The 19550-nt window shown below is 34.5% G+C and overlaps 2 protein-coding genes across 2 annotated transcripts; both read left to right on the forward strand.

Moving 5' to 3' along the window:
* The first annotated feature begins 5742 nt into the window (after positions 1-5742).
* LOC132284306 (phosphatidylinositol transfer protein CSR1) lies at positions 5743-11358 on the forward strand. The gene is made up of 7 exons (XM_059786397.1): positions 5743-5937; positions 6926-7078; positions 7519-7665; positions 8161-8313; positions 8940-9062; positions 10363-10476; positions 10991-11358. Exons 1-6 carry the CDS (start codon positions 5812-5814, stop codon positions 10438-10440), a joined length of 780 nt encoding a protein of 259 aa, XP_059642380.1. The 5' UTR covers positions 5743-5811; the 3' UTR covers positions 10441-10476; positions 10991-11358.
* Positions 11359-12405: 1047 nt separating this feature from the next.
* Positions 12406-16792, forward strand: LOC132284203 (uncharacterized). Its single transcript, XM_059786286.1, has 2 exons — positions 12406-12755; positions 16203-16792. Exons 1-2 carry the CDS (start codon positions 12556-12558, stop codon positions 16657-16659), a joined length of 657 nt encoding a protein of 218 aa, XP_059642269.1. The 5' UTR covers positions 12406-12555; the 3' UTR covers positions 16660-16792.
* Positions 16793-19550: the final 2758 nt, after the last annotated feature.

The raw sequence follows: 19550 nt of genomic DNA on the forward strand, positions 1-19550 counted from the left end.
AATATCTTATTTATCAATGGAGTTATTTTTCTGAGGTTTTCAAATATTGGATTACTCTTTTAGTTTTCATTTCAGCAAATTTTATTTATCTCTTTTGATATAATTATTCTGTGTTCGATTATTGCTAATTTGTTTGATATCCTCGGGTAATCGGGCGTGGGCCTGGCCAACCCGCATCCGGAAATCCGGGGGTATCACATAAGTCCCTCTCACTCTTACCTTAATCCAATTTAGTGTTCATATAATCTCATTTGCATCTCTAATTAACTTAATTACATAATTAGTTTAAATAAACCAATCATCATCTTTTCAATCTCACGCTCATTAATGTTAAAATCAATTCAAGCTTATAGTCCTTGTGTTCGATCCCTACTTACTATACTCAAAATATAGTTGTGTAATGGTTTTATAAATCCAAAATCGGTGTTTTCCGACTGTCCACATTCTACACTTCTAATTGCATTAATTGTGAGCACTCTTCAGTTGACTAGCCGTCTTGACCATTTAGTTCTCTTCAACTACCCAGGATAAGATAAGGTAAGGTCGTTCAGTTACCGGTGATAAATGAGATCAGTTGAGGATGATAAATCAAATCTCAACCATCGACATCCGCTTAACGGAGTGGATTCCATTGACATCTTCTCAACTGACTGGATTTAAAAAACAACCATAAATAAGGCATGGAGCCAGAAAAGAAGGTATGAGAAAAAACTCTTGAACATTGAATACATAATTTATTTTCCTGTTTTATAATTCTGATCATTGATTAATCATCGGAGGGTCCTCGACCAACACCCCACCGGTGTTATCCGAAGTGATGTAATCTCCATTGTTTTGCAGGTAAACGTCGTCGTTCTAAGTCGCGCTAATTTTCGCATCAACAACTGGCGCCATCTATGGGAAATGATTAGTTCACTGAAGAAATAGTAATTCTAACGCGATTCATCTCGAACGGCAAGACGAAGGTTTCCGATCATGGAAACCGTTCTGAAAGCATCCATCACGAAGTGTCATGACAACGGGTTCCCCGCTCTTATAGAAGGACGGGTCTCTACATCAATATTCCCCCATCTGTTATATTATATTGGAGGCAAAACGGTGATTTGCATGATGCCACCATGTATATGATGGCAGTACTCAAAAGTCTAGCACTCGATCTAGGTACCAGACCAACGTGTTTGGTGTCTCCCTCCTAACAGTGCTTAGTCCCCTTACTATTAAGGTATGTTTCTTACATCGAGCCCTACAAAGTCAAAACGAATTAGGTCTCCATGTCCATGTCAAGCAAATGGTCTTATACTGATATCTCCCACTAAGGTAGGGTAAGTCTTCCACAAAGGCCACTCACCAAGATCGGGAAAGGTCTTTCACCAAAGAGGCAAGTCTCCTACCAAGGTAGGCAAGATTCAACTAAGATAAAAAGGTCTCTATCAGCCAAGAAGGCCTCTACCAAAAACAAGGTATTCACTAACAAGTAGGTCCCTATCCACCAAGGAGACTGTTACTAACCAATAAGGTCTCTACCACCAAGGAGGTTTATACCAGCAGTAAAGGCTCACTACTCCGTTCATCTGTGCCATTAATGTGGTCTGTATGCCCAAGAATGTTTCTCACGATTCCCACGTCTAAGGAACTCTTTATTCCCAAGGAATTCTCTAAGTCCAGGGCGATTGCCATATCCAACGAGGTACTCATCTAAAGGTCATTGGGCCATTGTTCGTTTAGGTTGCCAAGTTGTGTACCTACAGAATGGTCCCCATTCAAGATCCCCCAAATTTATAATACTGAGGGCAGAGCAGTGAATCGCATGATATCAATCAGTCACAATGTTGATCTACATATAATGGCAAGGTTTAGAAGACTGACGCATCAACCTCGGTACATCAAGCCAACCTAGTTCCCGGTCTTTCTCTCCCAACCAATACCTGACCCCTTGGGCTATTGGTCGTCTAAGACTAATGCCCGATCATCAGAAATCATAGCGTAATAGGTCTCTACACACCAGGAAGGACTCTAAGTCCAATGAAATTTCTTCAATCAACGAGTTCACCACGTTCAATATGATCCTATGCTCAATGAGGTTTTTAACCATCGAGCACTAAGGATGGTCTCTTCTACCAAGAACCAAACCTCGTCTCATACACATCAAGTCTAGCGGGTCTCAGCCATATCAAGCCAGGAGAAGGTCCAAGCCTCTAGAAAGGGCTCACCCACATCAAGCCTTTGGCAAGGCCTCACCCACATTGAACCTTACAAAGTCAAGGTGAATTAGGTTTAGCTCCCAATGCTAGGTCAGTAGGAGCCCACTAAAATAAACCTAGACAAGTTTCTAACCCAGGCCAAACAGATAAGTCTCCCACCAAGGCCCAACAAGGTTTTTCACCTAGGCAAGGTATGGTGTTCTACTAAGGCAATGTGGGTTTTTCCTAATATTATATAGGTCTCTGCCACCACCGCTAAAGTACAGGGCGAGCATAAAGGATAAGCTCACGAAACTCAAAAATTTTACTCCCTTATTAAAGGGCAAGCTCATGTAGCTAAAAAAAAAAAAACCTTATTCCCTTATTAAAGGGCAAGCTCATTTAGCTAAAAAAAAAAAAAACCTTATTCCCTTATTAAAGGGCAAGCTCACGAAGCTCAGGCAAAACATCCCCTTATTAAAGGGCAAGCAGGGTGAAGCTCGTAAAAATTAAACCCCCTTATTAAAGGGGCGAGTTGGGTGAAACTCATAAGAATTAAACCCTTTATTAAAAGGATGAACCGGGTAAAACTCGTAAAAATTAAGCCGTTTATTAAAAGGGAAGCTGGGTGAAGCTCGTAAAACTTATTCCCCTTATCAAATAGGCGAGCTGGGTGAAGTTCGTAAAACTTATTCCCCTTATTAAAGAGACGAGCTGAGTAAAGCTCGTAAAACATATATATATATATATATATATATATATATATATATATATATATATTAGGGCAATGTGTATAAAACCCCCATTAACTATTGTCCATTTGTAACTAACCCCCCTGAATTAAGAATTGCCCCCCTAAATTATTAATTTGTTACAAGTAAGGACACTCCGGCTAGTTGTAGGTAACGGAAATGTTGAAAGACTATTTTACCCATGCAAAAAAGGCCACTGTTTCATTCCACAACCATTTAAGTTAATGAGATTAAACAACCAAATCAGCCAATCATATATTGTTTCTATATATCTATATCTATATATAGAGTGAAATATAACGATGGACCTAGAAACAACGCCTCTTCTCTTCTCCATAGTTCAATCGTTCTCCTATCCAGGGAATCTAGCAAATCCGATAACGACGAAGCAGTAACGACAACGGATATTATCGACGACAGCAAAGATTTGGTGGCAGTAAGTAACAGTCCGACGGTGACAATGGTGAAAGGCTCAACCAACAACGATGAAGGCCTGGTAATTGGTGATGACGATGGCTATGAGAATGCTTTGTTGCTGTTTCGAGACCCACCGACGTGGTTGTTGTTACGACTGGGTTTACTAGTGATTGGGTTTGGCAATTGATGGAGAATTTTGCGATTAGATTTGCGGTGACAAAATATTATAGGGGGTTTTGCGTGTGGGTTTGCTTGTGATTATGTCTTGCAAATACGTTATTGTGATTGGGTGGTGGCGATGTATTAAGAATTTTGCGATTGGGTTACTTCTGATTGGGGTGAGAATTTTGCAATTGGGTTTCCTTGTGATTGGGGTTGAGAATCAATTCTATAAAATCAAATTTCTCTCTTCTTGATAACCATTGCCATGAATATAGATGATGTGGACCAGAGTTAAATATATAGAGAGAGACAGCGGGGGAGAGAAGGGAATTCAGTTAAGAAGATTTTTTATTTATGCATCTACACATGCGTGTGAAGAAGATGAACATAATATATATTTTAACTCTGTATATATATTGTGTGTGTATATATTTAGACAGAAAGGTGTTATTGTCATTAAATAAAAATTAACCCATCACATGACAGGCATGTGACTAACTTTTCATCCGCATATTGCCGGAATGGGTATTGTACAATGAAATGAGATAGTTTAGGGGGTTTTCTGTACTAAATGTAGTTTAGGGGGGTTTGTTGGGAGAGAGAGTATAGTTGAGGAGGGTTTTATGCACTTTACCCTATATATTATTTTGATTCCCCAAAGGAATCCAACTATATCGTACATCGGTGTTGTTGAGTGTGTGATTTGAACCTACACCATTTAAAAACTAGAAATTCACCCGGTGTACGGTTGTTCAACTCGGGAATAATAGCCGAAGTAGAACTATTCACCTTGGAAATATTGCCGGTAAAAAACAAAAATTGTTGTTCACCTTGAGAATAGTACCTGAGGTAGAACTAATCACCACACACGTATTATTCCAAAGAGAATAAAGCGATCATGTTACCTCTGGAAGAATTTATTGAGTTTGGGATTTGAACCACGACCATACCTTTGAATTCTACCCAAGTACGAAAAAACTATGCTGATTCACTTTGGATCTCTAAAGAAAATCAAGCGATCAGGTGGTGGGATTTGAACCCACTGGGTACGTTGCCTTGCGATTCCCAAAAAGAATCAAGCGATTAGGATTTGAATGCTCGCCCTCAGATCTAGTGTCTGGAACGTTGTTCCAAAAAGAATCAAGCGGTCACGTGGTGGGATTTGAACCCACGCCTTTGAGATATCTACCCAACGAAAAAAAATAAAAAATTTCTACCTCAGGTTAAAAATAAAAAACTTTTACTCGAGTCATATCGAGAATAGTATCCCGGGGTAAAAATATATAAAATAAATAAATAAATAAAATTTCTTTGATATTTCCTAGTTGGTTCCGAACAAGGAAATAAGGGGTGATGGGAAAAAAAATAACCCTAAGTTGACTAGCTGCCTTGACCATTTGGTTATCTTCAGTTAACGGTGATAGAGGAGATTAGTTGAGGAAGATAAATCAAATCTCAACCATCGACATCCGCTCAACGGATTGGATTCCATCGACATCTTCTCAACGACTGGATTTCGAAAACAACAATAAATAAGGCATGGAGCCAGGAAAGAAGGTACGAGAAAAAAAAAACTCTTGAACATTAATACATAATTAATTTTTCGAGAAAATACCAATTCAAATTTAATGGATTCAAAAAGATATTACTGCAGGGATCGGGATTATAAATTTTCCCATTTTCATCCATTAAATAATATTTAAGTACTTGAAAAGCCTGTTTTAAATTGTCAAGTTGCAAATAGTTAGTTACCAAGAGTTGATTATGAGTTATTAAATCGATTACTGACTTGATCATCGGAGGGTCCTAGGTCGGTACCCCACGGATGCTATCCGAAGTGACGTAAATTTCATTATTTTGCAAGTAAACGTTGCCGTTTTGGGTCGCGCTGATTTTTGCATCAACAATGTGCAAAATTTTCCTCCTACATTAACATTTTTAAATGAGACGTGAACTTTTTAAATGACACATGAATCATTAAACATCTAAGAATTACGATAAAAGTAATAATTTTGATATATTTAAATGACATATGGGACATCTAAGAATTACAAATATATATATATTATAATAATAATAATAATTTTGGTATGGTGTAGTTAATCTAAGTAAGATACATGCACTGAGAAAAAATAGCAATGAGAGTATCGAGTGTATTGAGCGTATTCGAGTTTAAAGAGCTGTAATTACGAAAGTAACCTTGCAGAACAATTCGCACCAAATCAACTATCATCGTCGCTCCTCATCTCTCCATTTGCAGCTCTTCTCGAAGCACCTAAACACTTTGTGGAAAAGAGGAGATGGCGCTGCGCCTGAGCCCTCTTCTTCGTCACCATTTCGCTCCCAGTCTCCGTTCCATGAAGCTCAGTCCATTCCGCAACTTCTCCATTCACAACCATATCTCTGACCCAAAGGACTCCCATAAGGTACCCATTTCTCTCTCTCTCTTCTTTCTATATGCATCTGGGTTTTCTTTAATCTAAACCAGGACCCTTTGATTTGTGCTGTTTAACTTCACTCTAATTTTGGTACCCATTTGTCTCTCCTCTTTTTCTTTCTATCTTTTGTGTTTGTGTGTTTTAGTATGAATTAATGACAATGATGTTTCTATATCCATCTAGGTTTTCTTTAATCTAAACCAGGATCCTTTGATTTGTGTTGTTTAACTTCACACTATTTTTTTTGGCCCTATTTAGATTGCTGGCAAAATTGAAGCAATTTGAAATCTGGGTTCTTTGTGTTTTATTTTTTATTTTTTAGTTTTTTCTTTGATTTTCTTTCAATTTCTCCATCATTCAAGTGAATGATTATGACTTTGGAGCTATTTAGTTTGCATAAGTGCAGGTCTTATAAGTTATACAGTACGTGTTTACGCTATTGTGTGTTTACGCTATTGTGGTGTTATTTCAGTTCCATTGCAATTTTACTTGAGTTTTATTAGTATAAAGGCAATACAATGGTCTCTTTGTGCTCACAATGCTAAAGGTTAGGTCGTTTGCCCACCCCAGCACCGTCCTTAACTAGTACCACGTTGGGTGATGGTAGAAGTGCTAGAATCAGCCCCATTCTTCATTTGAATTTCCAATTTAAGCTCTATATGGAATGAAAAGGAGTTGTGAACGAACCCCGTGTATAATTGACTATGTGGGTATGCCTGTGTATATTGGGGATTTTGTAAAAATTAAGGCTCTTTTGATCTGGTGAAACCTTAAATCTTGTGGATGGCTTGGCAAAACTTTCGCTAATATAGCATTTTCAGCACAAGAAGTGTAGTATGGTGTCGCACATGACAATCAGGTGGTTGTTCACATTTCCTTTATTCAGCAAGGTTGCATTGAATTCTATTAATAATGCATTTGTGATCATCAGAGCTTTGGTGGAACTTTACAGTCTATGCTGTTCTTAAACTTGCAGCTAGTCATGGAAGTAAAAGAGAAGCTTGGAAAAGATCATTATAGTCTTCCTGTGGGCAAAAATGGAAGAGATGATGAAGACATGATCCTTTGGTTTTTGAAGGACCGAAAGTATTCTGTTGAAGATGCTGTATTAAAATTGACTAAAGCTATTGTATCCTTGCCCTTCAGATTCATGCTTTTAGATGTTAATTTTTCAAAAAGGTTCTTTGCATAATCATGACCTGAATGTTCTAATTTGACTATCATTTGGTAATTTGTCTACAGAAAAGTTCAAGCTTCTTGCTAGGTGAATTTGAATAAACTGAACTCATACCCAAGGAACCTCAATCCTCTGGAGGGGGAAAATACTTTGCTTCATTTAATGTGTTATTGGATTCTCTAGATTTCTTTTTTATTTTGTTTTTAATAACTTATTTTTGAAACCGTTAAGAACTAGCTTCAGCTGCACCAGTTGTTGCCTAAGAAAGATGAAAGGATCTTTAAAATATTATGGCTCCTGTTGTTAACATTTGATTGTATATATTGTTGTCAAGAATGAAAAAGTTGGTAGTTTTGGTGAATATTATTTCAGTTTTCCTTCTACCTTATCAGAAATGGCGTGAAGAATTTGGTGTGTCAAAGTTATCAGAAGAGACAGTGAGAAGTGTAGCTGAAACAGGAAAAGCTTACGTGCATGACTTTCTTGATAATTATGACAGACCAGTGCTAATAGTGGTGGCATCCAAGCATTTTCCTGAAGTAAGTCTAAAACTTAAATTATCACACTCTTATTTACTTATTCTGTCAGTCTTCTCTCTTTAGCGTAAGAAGCTACTGTCTACATTAAGTTTTGTTTCTCAAAAACATTAAAATTAGAGGGGTTTCTATTTGAAAATAATTCATCCTAGCATGGATTCTTCCTGAATGGCATGCCTATGGATCATCATCATTAAAAGAAAATGCAAGGGTATGGTTGTGCATGACTTCGTGGTTCGGTCAAAAAATTTCTGATTAAATTCAGTGAACACAACTTGCCCCATTTCTTGAAAAAAAATATATATATATGTTCTCGCACTGGTCATGGTACCGGTTTAAGTATTCATCAAGTAACCTGAGATATTATATTCTATTAATTTGAAGTTTCACTTCTATTCACCATGTTTATGTTGGAGAAGTAGCAATATTTACTTTTAACCCTTTTGAGACTTTTACTATCCTCTTTCTGATGGTTTTGTAAAAATGAATTGGCAACAGGTGCAGGATTCTTTTGAGAATGAGAAGCTCTGTGTGTTTTTGATTGAGAAGGCATTGAGTAGAATCCCTGCTGGGAAAGAAGAAATTCTTGGAATATTTGATCTCCGGGGCTTTGGTATTGAGAATGCGGATCTTAAGTTCTTGACATTTTTGGTAATTTCTATTGATTATCTGCTGAGCATGTTTTGGACTTTATATATATATATATATATAATTAATATTGCATCCAAACTGAGTTCAGAACTAATTCCTCACAATATTGGGGCAACAAACTGATGAATATTTCAGTTAACCAAGAGAATTTGATGATATTTATGTCTTTAAATGTGAGTAATTTTAATTTATTATTGTTTTTGTTGTTTTTGTTGTTGTGATGATGGATGTTGGTTATTAACTTTTCTTGTGGTCATGCCATTATCCGCTGCTGCTGTTACCAAAAACATCACTGACATCATTAGTTTCAGATTCATTATTTACTTCTTCGCTCCTTTAACCTGATAAGTGTATTATCGCAAAATACTTTTGTATGTCATGAGTTTATTATTTCTTGTCGATCAATTGGCGCTGTTCAAATGCTGCTGATTTTAGTGGCAAATATTAGATGCTATCAATTTAGACGGTCCAAAACAAAGGAAATGCAACTTGAAACTTTTGGTTTTGTCGTTCGTTAATGTCACATTTGTTTGATTCATTATTGTCAATATTTCATGGAAATTAAAGACTAGTGCTATGGACCTTATGTGTTTATTTTGTTTGTTTGTTAAATAAACTCTTGGCAGTTTGATGTATTCTACTACTACTATCCAAAGCGATTGGGCCAAGTACTCTTTGTGGACTCTCCCTTTGTGTTCAAGCCAATATGGAAACTAGCCAAGCCCTTGTTGAAGTCATATGCTTCTCTGGTAAGCACTGCCCATGGGGCTCATTAATTCTTTGTTTTTTTTAGGACATTTAATGTTTTTTGTGATGCCACTCTTGTACAACTAGGTTGAAAACTACTTCCATGCTACATAGTTTATAATTTCATAACCAACTCATCTTCATTGTTTGAAACTTTGAAAATCATACAACCGTAGATTCATCCGAAGGTATAGCTGTTTATTTTTGTATTCACAGTCATTTACTCCTTCAATGTAAGCCTGTAGCAAGTGGATTTTTAATTACTGTAGGCTTGCATCTTGGATCCGCATTAAACCCATATCTTTTTTGCTTAGTTATGGACAAACTGACAAGACACATTTGGGAGACTCTATGATGTCCGTTATTTGTTGATAATATTGTTTTAATCGATGAAATTAGACTAGAGCAAGTGCTAAATTGGAGGTTTAGAGGAAAAATCTAGAAGAAAAAGGGTTTAAGATAAGCAGGAATAAAACTAAATACATGGAATGTAACTTAGTAAATGTAGAAATACAAATAGGATGCAGTGAAAATTGAGGGTCGAGAAGTACAAAAAAGTGAATATTTTCATTATTTAGGCTCAATCATTTAAAATTAAGGAGAAATTGAAGATGATGTTTATCGTAGAGTAAAGGTAGGATGTGTTAACTGAAGGGGGTAGATCTAGTATATTGTGTAATTGCTGTATCCCACTAAGATTTAATGGAAAGTTCTATAAAACAGCTAATGGACTAGTTGTTCTTTATAGAACATGAAAAGGCAGTAAAGAAACAACATATGCAAAAAGTGAATGGTATATAATGTGTTCAAGGCATGGACAAACAACACATTCATATAACTCCTGAACTTCAAAAAGTTATTAAAGTTCAACATTGAAATGAGAATACTGAGACAGATGACAGGATTGATTAAAAGAGACAGGATTAAGAATTGCTATGTTAGCATTGTTAGGGAGAAATCAGGTGTGACACTTATCAGTGTGATAAAATGAGAGAGAGTAGTCTGAGATGGTATTGGCATATGCAATGCAGACCGGTAAATGCACAAGTGAAGGAAGGCTAATTCGAAAAGAAGGTAAAAGGCAAGAGGTAGATCAAAGATAGCGCGGATGACATAATAAGAAATTAAATATAATGAAAGACACAGCTTGTAATAGTGTAGAATTCATGTGGCCAACCTTACTCAATTGGGATCAAGAGAAGGATGGTGATGATCAGTGATGTCCTGTGCTGTAGTTATTCTGCCCTTCTGTCCTTTTCTTGTGCTTTCATTTCATTTTCATTCATTTATTCGTATTTGAAGGTGAAATTTTGCTCGGTGGAGACTGTCAGGAAGGAGTATTTTACAGAAGCAACACTTCCAGCCTGCTTCAGAGACTGAAGTTGCCATCATTCCTCTTGAATGTGTCGTACCAAGGTATGGCAATAAATATTATAAATATACTGAAATGGCTAATAAGAATAGAAAATAAATATCTTTAAGTTAATAAATTGTTCTCGGTGGGTGAAAAATGATTATAAGTGCGTGATATCGTACTCACCCCAGGGCATCAAGCAATTCTTTCCTATGAATTCAAAAAGAAGGAGAAATAATAAATGCTAGTTCACAGTCTTATGCTCACTGCATGGACTTATATGATTAATGTTTCCCTATGGATAAAGCACATCATTGTTCATCAAATCAGAAAGCATTGAAACTTGATTGTGTGGGCATTACCCAGTGGCCTAGTTGGTAGAGTACTCAGCTCCCCGAGTGGGTGTGCCCGTATTCGAGTCCCCCCTCCCCCTAATTTGCCAGAAATATAGATATATATATATATATAATTGAAAGTATAACTGATGGGCAAATGATGCACTCATTATGTATCTTTTATCGTATGGGTATTAAAATGAGAATCATATATCCCTAATTTTAAGTTCAACATATGCAGGAATTTTAGCATCGCGGAGTTGGTGATTGAAATTGGCATTGTAGTGTAGAACTTGTTGATGGCTGACTGGGTTAAGACTCTTCGACGGATTCAACTTGCCGTAGCGTAACCTCTAGGGAGGGATACGTCCAATTTTGTGGCTAAACTGACTTCCTTTTTTATTCTGGTGATCATTGATGTTGTATAATATGAAGATTGGTCCGTGCATTCCCCAACTACGGAAAATGTGCACAAGTGTATATTTCTCACCTTTTCAATTATTTAATGGAGGGAAGAATAAATGTAAACTCTTGGAATGTCTCAATGTAAGAAGAATAAAATATAATGAGTCCATTAAAGTTTATTTGGTTGTTTTATTGTTAAAATAATTGTTTTTTAGTTTATATATATATATATATATATATATATATATTAATATTTTTTCTTTGTTGAACAAAAACTCACACATTCACCTAGTCTCTGCAGAAATTGAATCTTCAACATACTATTAGATTACAGTTGTTGATGGTGTTAGAATAATCATTTTAAAAGGTAATTGTTTGTATTTTTTATTATTGGATATTCAAAATTCAATATTCCGATTTCATGCATTGACTATGAGCTAACCCTTCAATCTATCCAAACCAACCAATTTAAAGGATCTGTGATTAAAAATTGGGTCACTAACTTGAAATTTTTTATTTTTGTGCAGTATTAAGTTGTGAAATTTCGGAAGTTAGATTCTCATGTTGACCAAAAATACAATGCTATCTTACACCAATCCAACTTGTGAACGAAAAGGGTAAAAAAAAATGTCACAATAAAATTCATATTTAAGAGAAAAACTTTTCTGCGGATATCATGTAATTATGATATTGTCAATTAATTAAAATATGTTATATATATATATATATATATATATATATATATTTGTATTGTGTTCAACCCATTTAATCACATGTATTTTAAATGCCATGTAAGGCATGCCTTGAGCTAAGTCACATAAAACGGAAGCGAGAGCAAATTTGAGAGCGAGAGTGATATAATTATGTCATAAGTAGTTAAAATTTGCATGAGAGTATGAGCGTGTTTAGAGGAGCGATACCTGCTGAGAGAATTATGTGACTTGAGGCGTGACATGTGTAATTGTCTAGATAAGTAGATTATGGGATGTTTCAAATGCCTTGATTTAAGTCGCACAATATAAGTGCAAGGGTCCGAATATGCAACTTAATTATTATTGAATTATTATATTTACTTATTTTAATTAGTCATTTACTTATATTGTGTATATATAATTCGATTAGTAGGCCGCAACAAATCGGCACAATTGTCCCTGCTCTGAGAAGAATTTATGAATTTATACGACTTAAAGGTTGTATTAAAAATGACAAGTTCATGTTCTTACCCTTCTTATTTTATTGAGATACCGTGGAGGCTTATTTGTTTCGATGGAAACGAGTGAAAAAGAAAGGGATGATTTTTGAGTGACAGTGATATTTTTATGCTCGTTCCAGCCTTATATTGGGGGGGAAAGAATTTCATCTAGAGAGAGAAAGAGAGAGAGAGGAGAGGAGAAGAGAGAGATGGAGAAGCGCAGGTGCTTATTGATGATGGTGAATTTCCTTTGTCTTGTGGGTCTGTGTGGTGCGATCGAGTCACCACAGTACACAGTGGTTCACTGTGAATCGGATTTCGAGATCAGACTCTACAGAGAATCGGCTTGGATGTCCGCTCCAGTCAAAGAAATCTCCTTCGAGAAGGCCACCAGAGATGGTTTTCACAGGTACTCGCTCGCTCTCATCACTTGTGCCAGTGCACTGTTCGCTTTAATATTCTCATGCTTGTTTGGCTCCCGAGAAAATTTGGAGAAGAAAATTAAATAAAACCCTCACTTGTATGCTTTTATGTCCATTTAGTTTTCGATACTGAAAAGTTTATTCTAAAGTGAAACTTAGTAATATAGAAATAGTGTATATAACCCTCCTAATAGTTTGGAGTTCGATACTGAATTGAGATTATATAGAATTGTTCATATTACATTCCAAATATGATGAAATTTGATGAATTGAAACGGTATTTTTATTTTTTATTTTTAAAGTTGTAATTATCTTGAATATAATAGCCATTTCTTTATTTTCCAATCATCTAGAAGGGACAAAAGAGAGATCTTGTCATGGGAAGTATCTAATGAATTATGCATTCAATACATCCAATTTAGCAAAAAGTTGGATATTCCTTGTTCATTATCAGACTATCAATTGTTTGCAAACATCTTGTCGGCCTAATAGATTTCATTTTTCATCTTGCCACTCGAATTTTCTATATTCCTTTTTATTTCTCATGAAATGAATGATATCTTTATCTGTAGCATGATATTAAGGAATCTCATTTCTATTACTCAAACAAGCATTAAATCGCATTCTTGCATATATGTCGATAGGTCAAATTGAATATGTAATTATCGGAATATCTGTTGTAGTTTTAAGTGAGGCATATGCAATCTTTTGTGCAAATAAAAACTTCATCTGTTGAAAAAAACTATTGTAACTTGCACCTTTTTGCGTAGAAAAAAAAAAACATAATATAATTGTTGTGCATATACCCTTCTATGTCCATCATTACCAAGTTTAAGAAAAACCCTTCTAATATAAACCCCTTGCAATATTGATATTGTGCATGTCCCTTGTAATATAGATATTGTGCATTTAAATCCTTCGTATGGTGAGAGGGTATATTTGTAACTCAATAGTCACATGTCCTTCTTGGCACATTTTTAATATTATACGGGTTTGTCATAATATCAGGGGGTTATACGCACGGTATCCATATTACAAGAAGGTTTTTTTTTATCTTTGCCATTTGTGTGTGTATGTGTGAGTTAATTGAGAATATCTTAGTTACCTTGTTGATACGGAGTGTCTTCTGGTATTGTTTGTTCAAATTTTTTGGTGTTGTATCAACATTTACAAATTTTTTGGTGTTGTATCAACATTTATCTGAAGAATTGTATTAAGTACCATGATTGTATTGATTGGATGGAATGCTTTTTTAATTTGAATTTGCCTAGTGATCTTTACTTGCGAAGACTTTTTATTTGTGACTATATGTGTATTGTTATATCTGGTTTATCTTTCTAGAATATATATATATATTTTTTCCCTCTGAAATCTTTAGGATGGAGGGAGAAGTTTTCAACATTTTGAGTGCTCCTTTCATGGTGTTGTTTGAACTGTTTGTTTGGAACAATTCAGTAAAAGAAACAAACTTTAATGGCTAGATGAAAATTATTACTGATGACCATATAAATAAGTTTGGAGTGTAGCTCACGAATGAATGTCTAACACACCACTACCTTTTTTCTTTTTCTTTTTAAATAAAAAAAGAAACTATTGGGCAACTTATATTAGTAGAGGAAATAAATTCAAATATTATTATAATAAAGTAGGGCTTTGAAATTTAATTTTGTTAATGACACCAGACTCGGAATGGGAACAAGTGATGCCAATACTCCTAAGACCATGCAATGAGGGGAGATTACTATTTAGGCATACGACTTTGGTTCATAAGGATGGGGTTCTTTTCAATGTGTTATGTCAATATGACTTATTTTGGCATACTTCTAGATCAAAACTAGAGTCTGTAACTTTTGTTTGAGTTTCTAGCTTAGGTTAGAAGTTTTTCAAAAGTTAATGTTTATTTGAGTTTCTAGCTTGGTTAGAAGTTTTTCAAAAGTTAATGTTTGTTACCTCCCAAGGTCGACGATGGAATTCATGCTACATTGAAGGGTAATCCGGTAATCTTTGTTTGGAAGGGTATAAAGGTAAATTGACACATTGTTGCACTAACTAAATTAGGATTTATGCATGCATATATAGGGTTTTCAAATTTTCATGTGTCAATCCTATTTTGATTCTCTAAATTGTTTTTAATCTTGCATGAAACAAGTTTCGGAAAACATTCTAGTAATCGATGAGTGTAGTTTATATGTGTTGACATCTATTGTTCCGTACTACAAAGACAAGTTCAACACAATCTTTCAATCCACCATTGATTGAAGCCTGGACTACTAGTGGCTGAAATAAAAAATAAATAAAAAATAAAAATAAAAATAAAAAACACTAGTGAAGTATATTTGTGAGGAATGGATGAAGGGCTGCATGGAGACTTTTGGGAGAAAGTTTGGAGTCTTCTGTGTCGGGAGGTAACGAGGAGATTCTTGGGATAGAATCCGTTAACCTTAGTTGTAATCTCTCCCTCCTATAGTGGATTTGGTTTGCCTGGACTAGATCCCTTGGTTTTTCCCTGCTTAGGATTTTTCTTGTAGAAGTATTGTGTTCATTGCTTTATGCTTTTAATTGCTTATTATTGTTGTGGATTGTTTATATTTTTATTATCTGTTATATTCAGTGTTTGAATTTCTGTTAAAACAATTTTAAATTCAAAACTTCGTTTAAACTTGTTAATCAGTGAACCTTGCGCAACTCTCTATCAGAGTCTCAGGTTCCGGTCCTTACTCCCATCACAATAGTTCATAACTCGTATGGATGGAGTTGCCGACAGAATGCTGCCCGTGAAATCAGGGTAGATTGTCAAGGTCTATATAAGCCTTTTTAGGTGTTGCATAGCAAATGAAATTCGAGTATAAACTATAAACACAAATCATGCGTAGAGCACATTATTGAGGAAACAATTGTAGATTTGCTTGTGAGATAAATTAAATGACAGTGAATATTGTAAAATTGATAAGACTGAAAGTGACTTGCCTTAGAGAAGAAAGAAAAAAGGTTTGAGATGAAAACATTTGCGAAAACAAGGCAATTGAGATGGTCTAAGACTCTAAATATATCAGATTAAATTTTTTTTTTTTTAAAAAAGGCTTTCAATAATTGGAATTCCTGAGTGGCACTTGTTTTTAGAAGAGTGACAAGATTCTGATCTGGAGTGATTTGCATGGGACCAATTGATCATTTATTGGCAACTGTGTTTTATCCCATTGAAGAATTCATGTTTAGTAGTGAGTAATGATCTTAATTCTATTCTTGAATAAGGTAATCATTTAAAGAACTCAGGATACAGTGGAGGCTAGAAATTCTTGTTCACTTGATAGATTCAAGTTCTAAATTTTTTATTCTTTTTTTTTTTTTTTGCCTTCTCTTTATCAAAGAGGCATTGTGCTTCTGAATTCACCAAAAGCAATCTACTTTAGATTTTCCTGTTGTCTGTCTCGCAGGTTATTCCAATACTTCCAAGGTGCAAATTTGAACTGGTCTCGGATTCCAATGACTGCGCCTGTCTTAACAAGCATTGTCCCAGGAGCTGGGCCCCTTCACTCATCAGCCTACTTTGTCCGATTTTACCTGCCTGTCAAGTTCCAAGCCACCCCACCACTTCCCCTCCCTCAACTGAACCTTGAGGCCTATTCATGGGTCAGTCACTGCATTGCAGTTAGAAAATTCTCAGGATTTGCGAGGGATGACAACATAGTAGAAGAGGCAGAAAAACTGGCCGTCAGCTTGAGCAGGACTCCATGGGCAAACTCTACCTCTTCCGAAAGTGAATATGCTTATTCAATTGCACAGTACAATTCTCCATTCCGGTTCATTGGGCGTGTCAACGAAATCTGGGTTGATGTGAGTGAAGAATCTGGACTTGACAGCTGCAAATCCAGTGAAATAGCTACATACTGAACTTCCGCCGATGGATTGGATAAAATCATGTAAATTTTTCCTTAATGGTTCATTACTGTTATCTTTTGTTTTGCTTATCTGTATGTAAATATTATGAATTCCCAATAGAACATATTGTCCTTTTTTTGTTTCAGTTTAAAGGACCATAGTGTGCTTGATGAATGGATTGGATTTCATGGTACTGTGAAAACCTTAAGCAATTAAAATTTTACTATAAACAATTTTTTTTTGCGTCACGTGGACTTCACATGAAAAAATGAGAGTGGTGATTTAGGGATCGAATTCAGAAGTTGCCGAATTCAATTTATATGTGAATCCGGTAGTTGAATTTGATCCTTAAATCATTATGTAAAAACCAAAATTGAATGGGGGATGGATATTGACAATCATACTTAAATTTGCAAATTAAGAGACTTGATTGCAGAATGGTAAAATTTGTTGGGTATGTTTTATATAGTTTCTTGAACCACAAATTCAATAATAAGTATTAATTATAATAGATCACATAATTCAACAAGAATAAAATAGAATAATTATGTAACAAATACTAAATCTAAAATTTTCAAAAAAAATATAATAAAAATTAGATCTTTTTCTCCGCTACTTGGGGTCGGCTACATAAATTTTTTTTACTTTTTATCTAATGTCATAACTTCGCTCAAACGGTTTAAAATTATATATTGAAAGTGATAGAAGAAGAAAAGAAAATAAAAGAAAAGATTTTGCAAAGAGAAAGAGGTTGAGAAAAATAAAGAGACGTTGAATAAAGGTATGTGGAATACTTTTGATAGGTAAAAAAATGTTAAATAAAATTACTTCCATGAACTTGGCAATTCTTGTGGGTTAAAAGAATCGGAGTTCAAATCCCCGCAGTGGAATAAGTATTATTGTTTCCATATTAGGGATGGCAATTCATGTTTGCGGATCGTAATCGTATCGTGTCAACTTAAGGATATTATACTAAATAGTTTCTAGTTTACAAAAAATTAAATTATAAGGCACAAGTTTATATAATAATTTTAGAATTTAAATAGAAATTTATTTATGATACAGTTAAACATGTATAAACGGGTTATACGGGTTGAACTACTCAACCCAAATACGACACGATTAATTAAATGGGAGAATCGTGTTCACCGCTTATAACCGAACCTGTTTAAAATTAACCAAACTCGTTTAACTCATGTCGTATTCGAGTCGTGTTAGTAGGTCATGTTAACTTTTGCTGCCCCTTACTTTACAAAGGAAATGAAAAGCGAATGGAAATGTGAAAAGTACAAATGGGTTAAATAAATTAATTTCATACCATTGCCAATAAAATCCACTGTAGCACTTTGGTAATTCTTGCTGGATTAAAAGAATCCAGGTTCAAATCCTGGCAGTGGAATAATCCTTTTTTTTTTTTGGAAATTTTTATTTAAAATCCACTATATTTAATGTTTTTTTTCAACAACATCAACCAATATAGTTTTATTAAAGGTTTAACACCTTTTTCTGGGTTCTTAAATTTGCAAATTAAGAGAACTTGATTGCGGGTAAAATTTTGTTTGTGTGATTATTTTTAAACTTTCTTTCTTTTTAGAATTCTTCCGGTTTAATAATTTTATTGGATTTACATTTTGTTTGTTAGTTTCTTGTTTTCTATTAATAACAAAAAACAATTACTCAATTTGCACTTACAAATTTATCTCTTATTCGGTACAAGCTACAAAATCTTTCTACAAATTTCTATCTTACGTGTTTTAGGAAATCTCCTATAAAGAATTTTTTTTCTGACAAATTAAGAAGAGGGGAGATTCGAACATATGCATTCGCTTGTGAAGTTGAACTCCCTATCAACTAAGCTAGGGTCCTAAGAATATCTCTTAAGTCTCTCAATTTAGGCTCCGTTTGTTTAAATGTAAAACATTTTTCTCAAAAAAAAAAGATTATTTATTTATTTATTTATGTAATATATATATATATATATATATATATATCGTATTTGGAAAATTAGCCTAGTCGAGGGTGAGGACGAGTCTATCGAATGGGGCGTATAAAATAACTTGTCGAAATTTGATGAGTAAATTATTTTTGTTAGATTTTAATTTTTTTTTTCTTTGTAAATATTTTATGATAATCAAATACCAAAAAATAAAAAAATAATTTTAAAAAAATATTTTACATCCAAATAAACCAGACGGCAATCTCAATAAGCTTAGAATATAACACTGTAGGTAAAAAAAAAACACCTCATCACTAGTAATTGTTTTTCAAGTTAGGTAGAATAATTGAGCCCTCCTAACAGCCTGCATGTGAAAGGTCCTCTAAAGGTTATGAGTCTGTGACTTACGAGAGAGTTGTTTAATTTCCAAAATATTACACCATACAATCCCTAACCACTCTTCGATCTTATCCAATAAATCAATCTACAATAATAGGGCCAAGCAAATTAGCTCGACTAAAATTAAAATGACTATGAATTGCAACACATGTTATGACACGAAAATTATCATTAGAGACACTAATGCTTGTTTGGTGAGAAATATTGAAATATGGGTGGTATGAAAGATATTAAAAAAAAAAAAAAAAAAAAAAAATGAAATGAAAAAGATTAGTAGGATATTTTTAAAGAAGAGAATGTGTCATTCTTCTTTTGTTTGCTTGAGGGAAAGAAGCAGACTCGGAAGGTAATAACTTTCATTGCTTGGTAAGAGAGAAGGAATGCGATTTTTTTTTTTACTAACTTCCATTAAATAATTTTACAAAAATATATGAGGGATAACATCTATTTTCCTTCCGATTAACTATATCCAAGGTACTTGAACCATTTATTCACCACATATTATTGGGTTAGAGACTCTTTAGTTATTTTTAAATTATAAATCTTTAATGGTATCTCATCTATCTTC

The sequence above is a fragment of the Cornus florida genome, unplaced genomic scaffold (genome assembly GCF_030987335.1).
Source record: "Cornus florida cultivar Cherokee Brave unplaced genomic scaffold, ASM3098733v1 CherokeeBrave_3.0.0_Hap2_Chr11, whole genome shotgun sequence".
NCBI lineage: Eukaryota > Viridiplantae > Streptophyta > Magnoliopsida > Cornales > Cornaceae > Cornus > Cornus florida.

Excerpts from the sequence above, each read along its gene's own strand:
- LOC132284306 (XM_059786397.1), top strand. The coding sequence starts at position 5,812 with ATGGCGCTGCGCCTGAGCCCTCTTCTTCGTCACCATTTCGCTCCCAGT. Across the intron at positions 7,079-7,518 it reads TAAAATTGACTAAAGCTATT|AAATGGCGTGAAGAATTTGG; the intron begins GTATCCTTGCCC and ends CTACCTTATCAG. Across the intron at positions 9,063-10,362 it reads TGAAGTCATATGCTTCTCTG|GTGAAATTTTGCTCGGTGGA; the intron begins GTAAGCACTGCC and ends TCGTATTTGAAG.
- LOC132284203 (XM_059786286.1), top strand. The coding sequence starts at position 12,556 with ATGGAGAAGCGCAGGTGCTTATTGATGATGGTGAATTTCCTTTGTCTT. Across the intron at positions 12,756-16,202 it reads ACCAGAGATGGTTTTCACAG|GTTATTCCAATACTTCCAAG; the intron begins GTACTCGCTCGC and ends TCTGTCTCGCAG.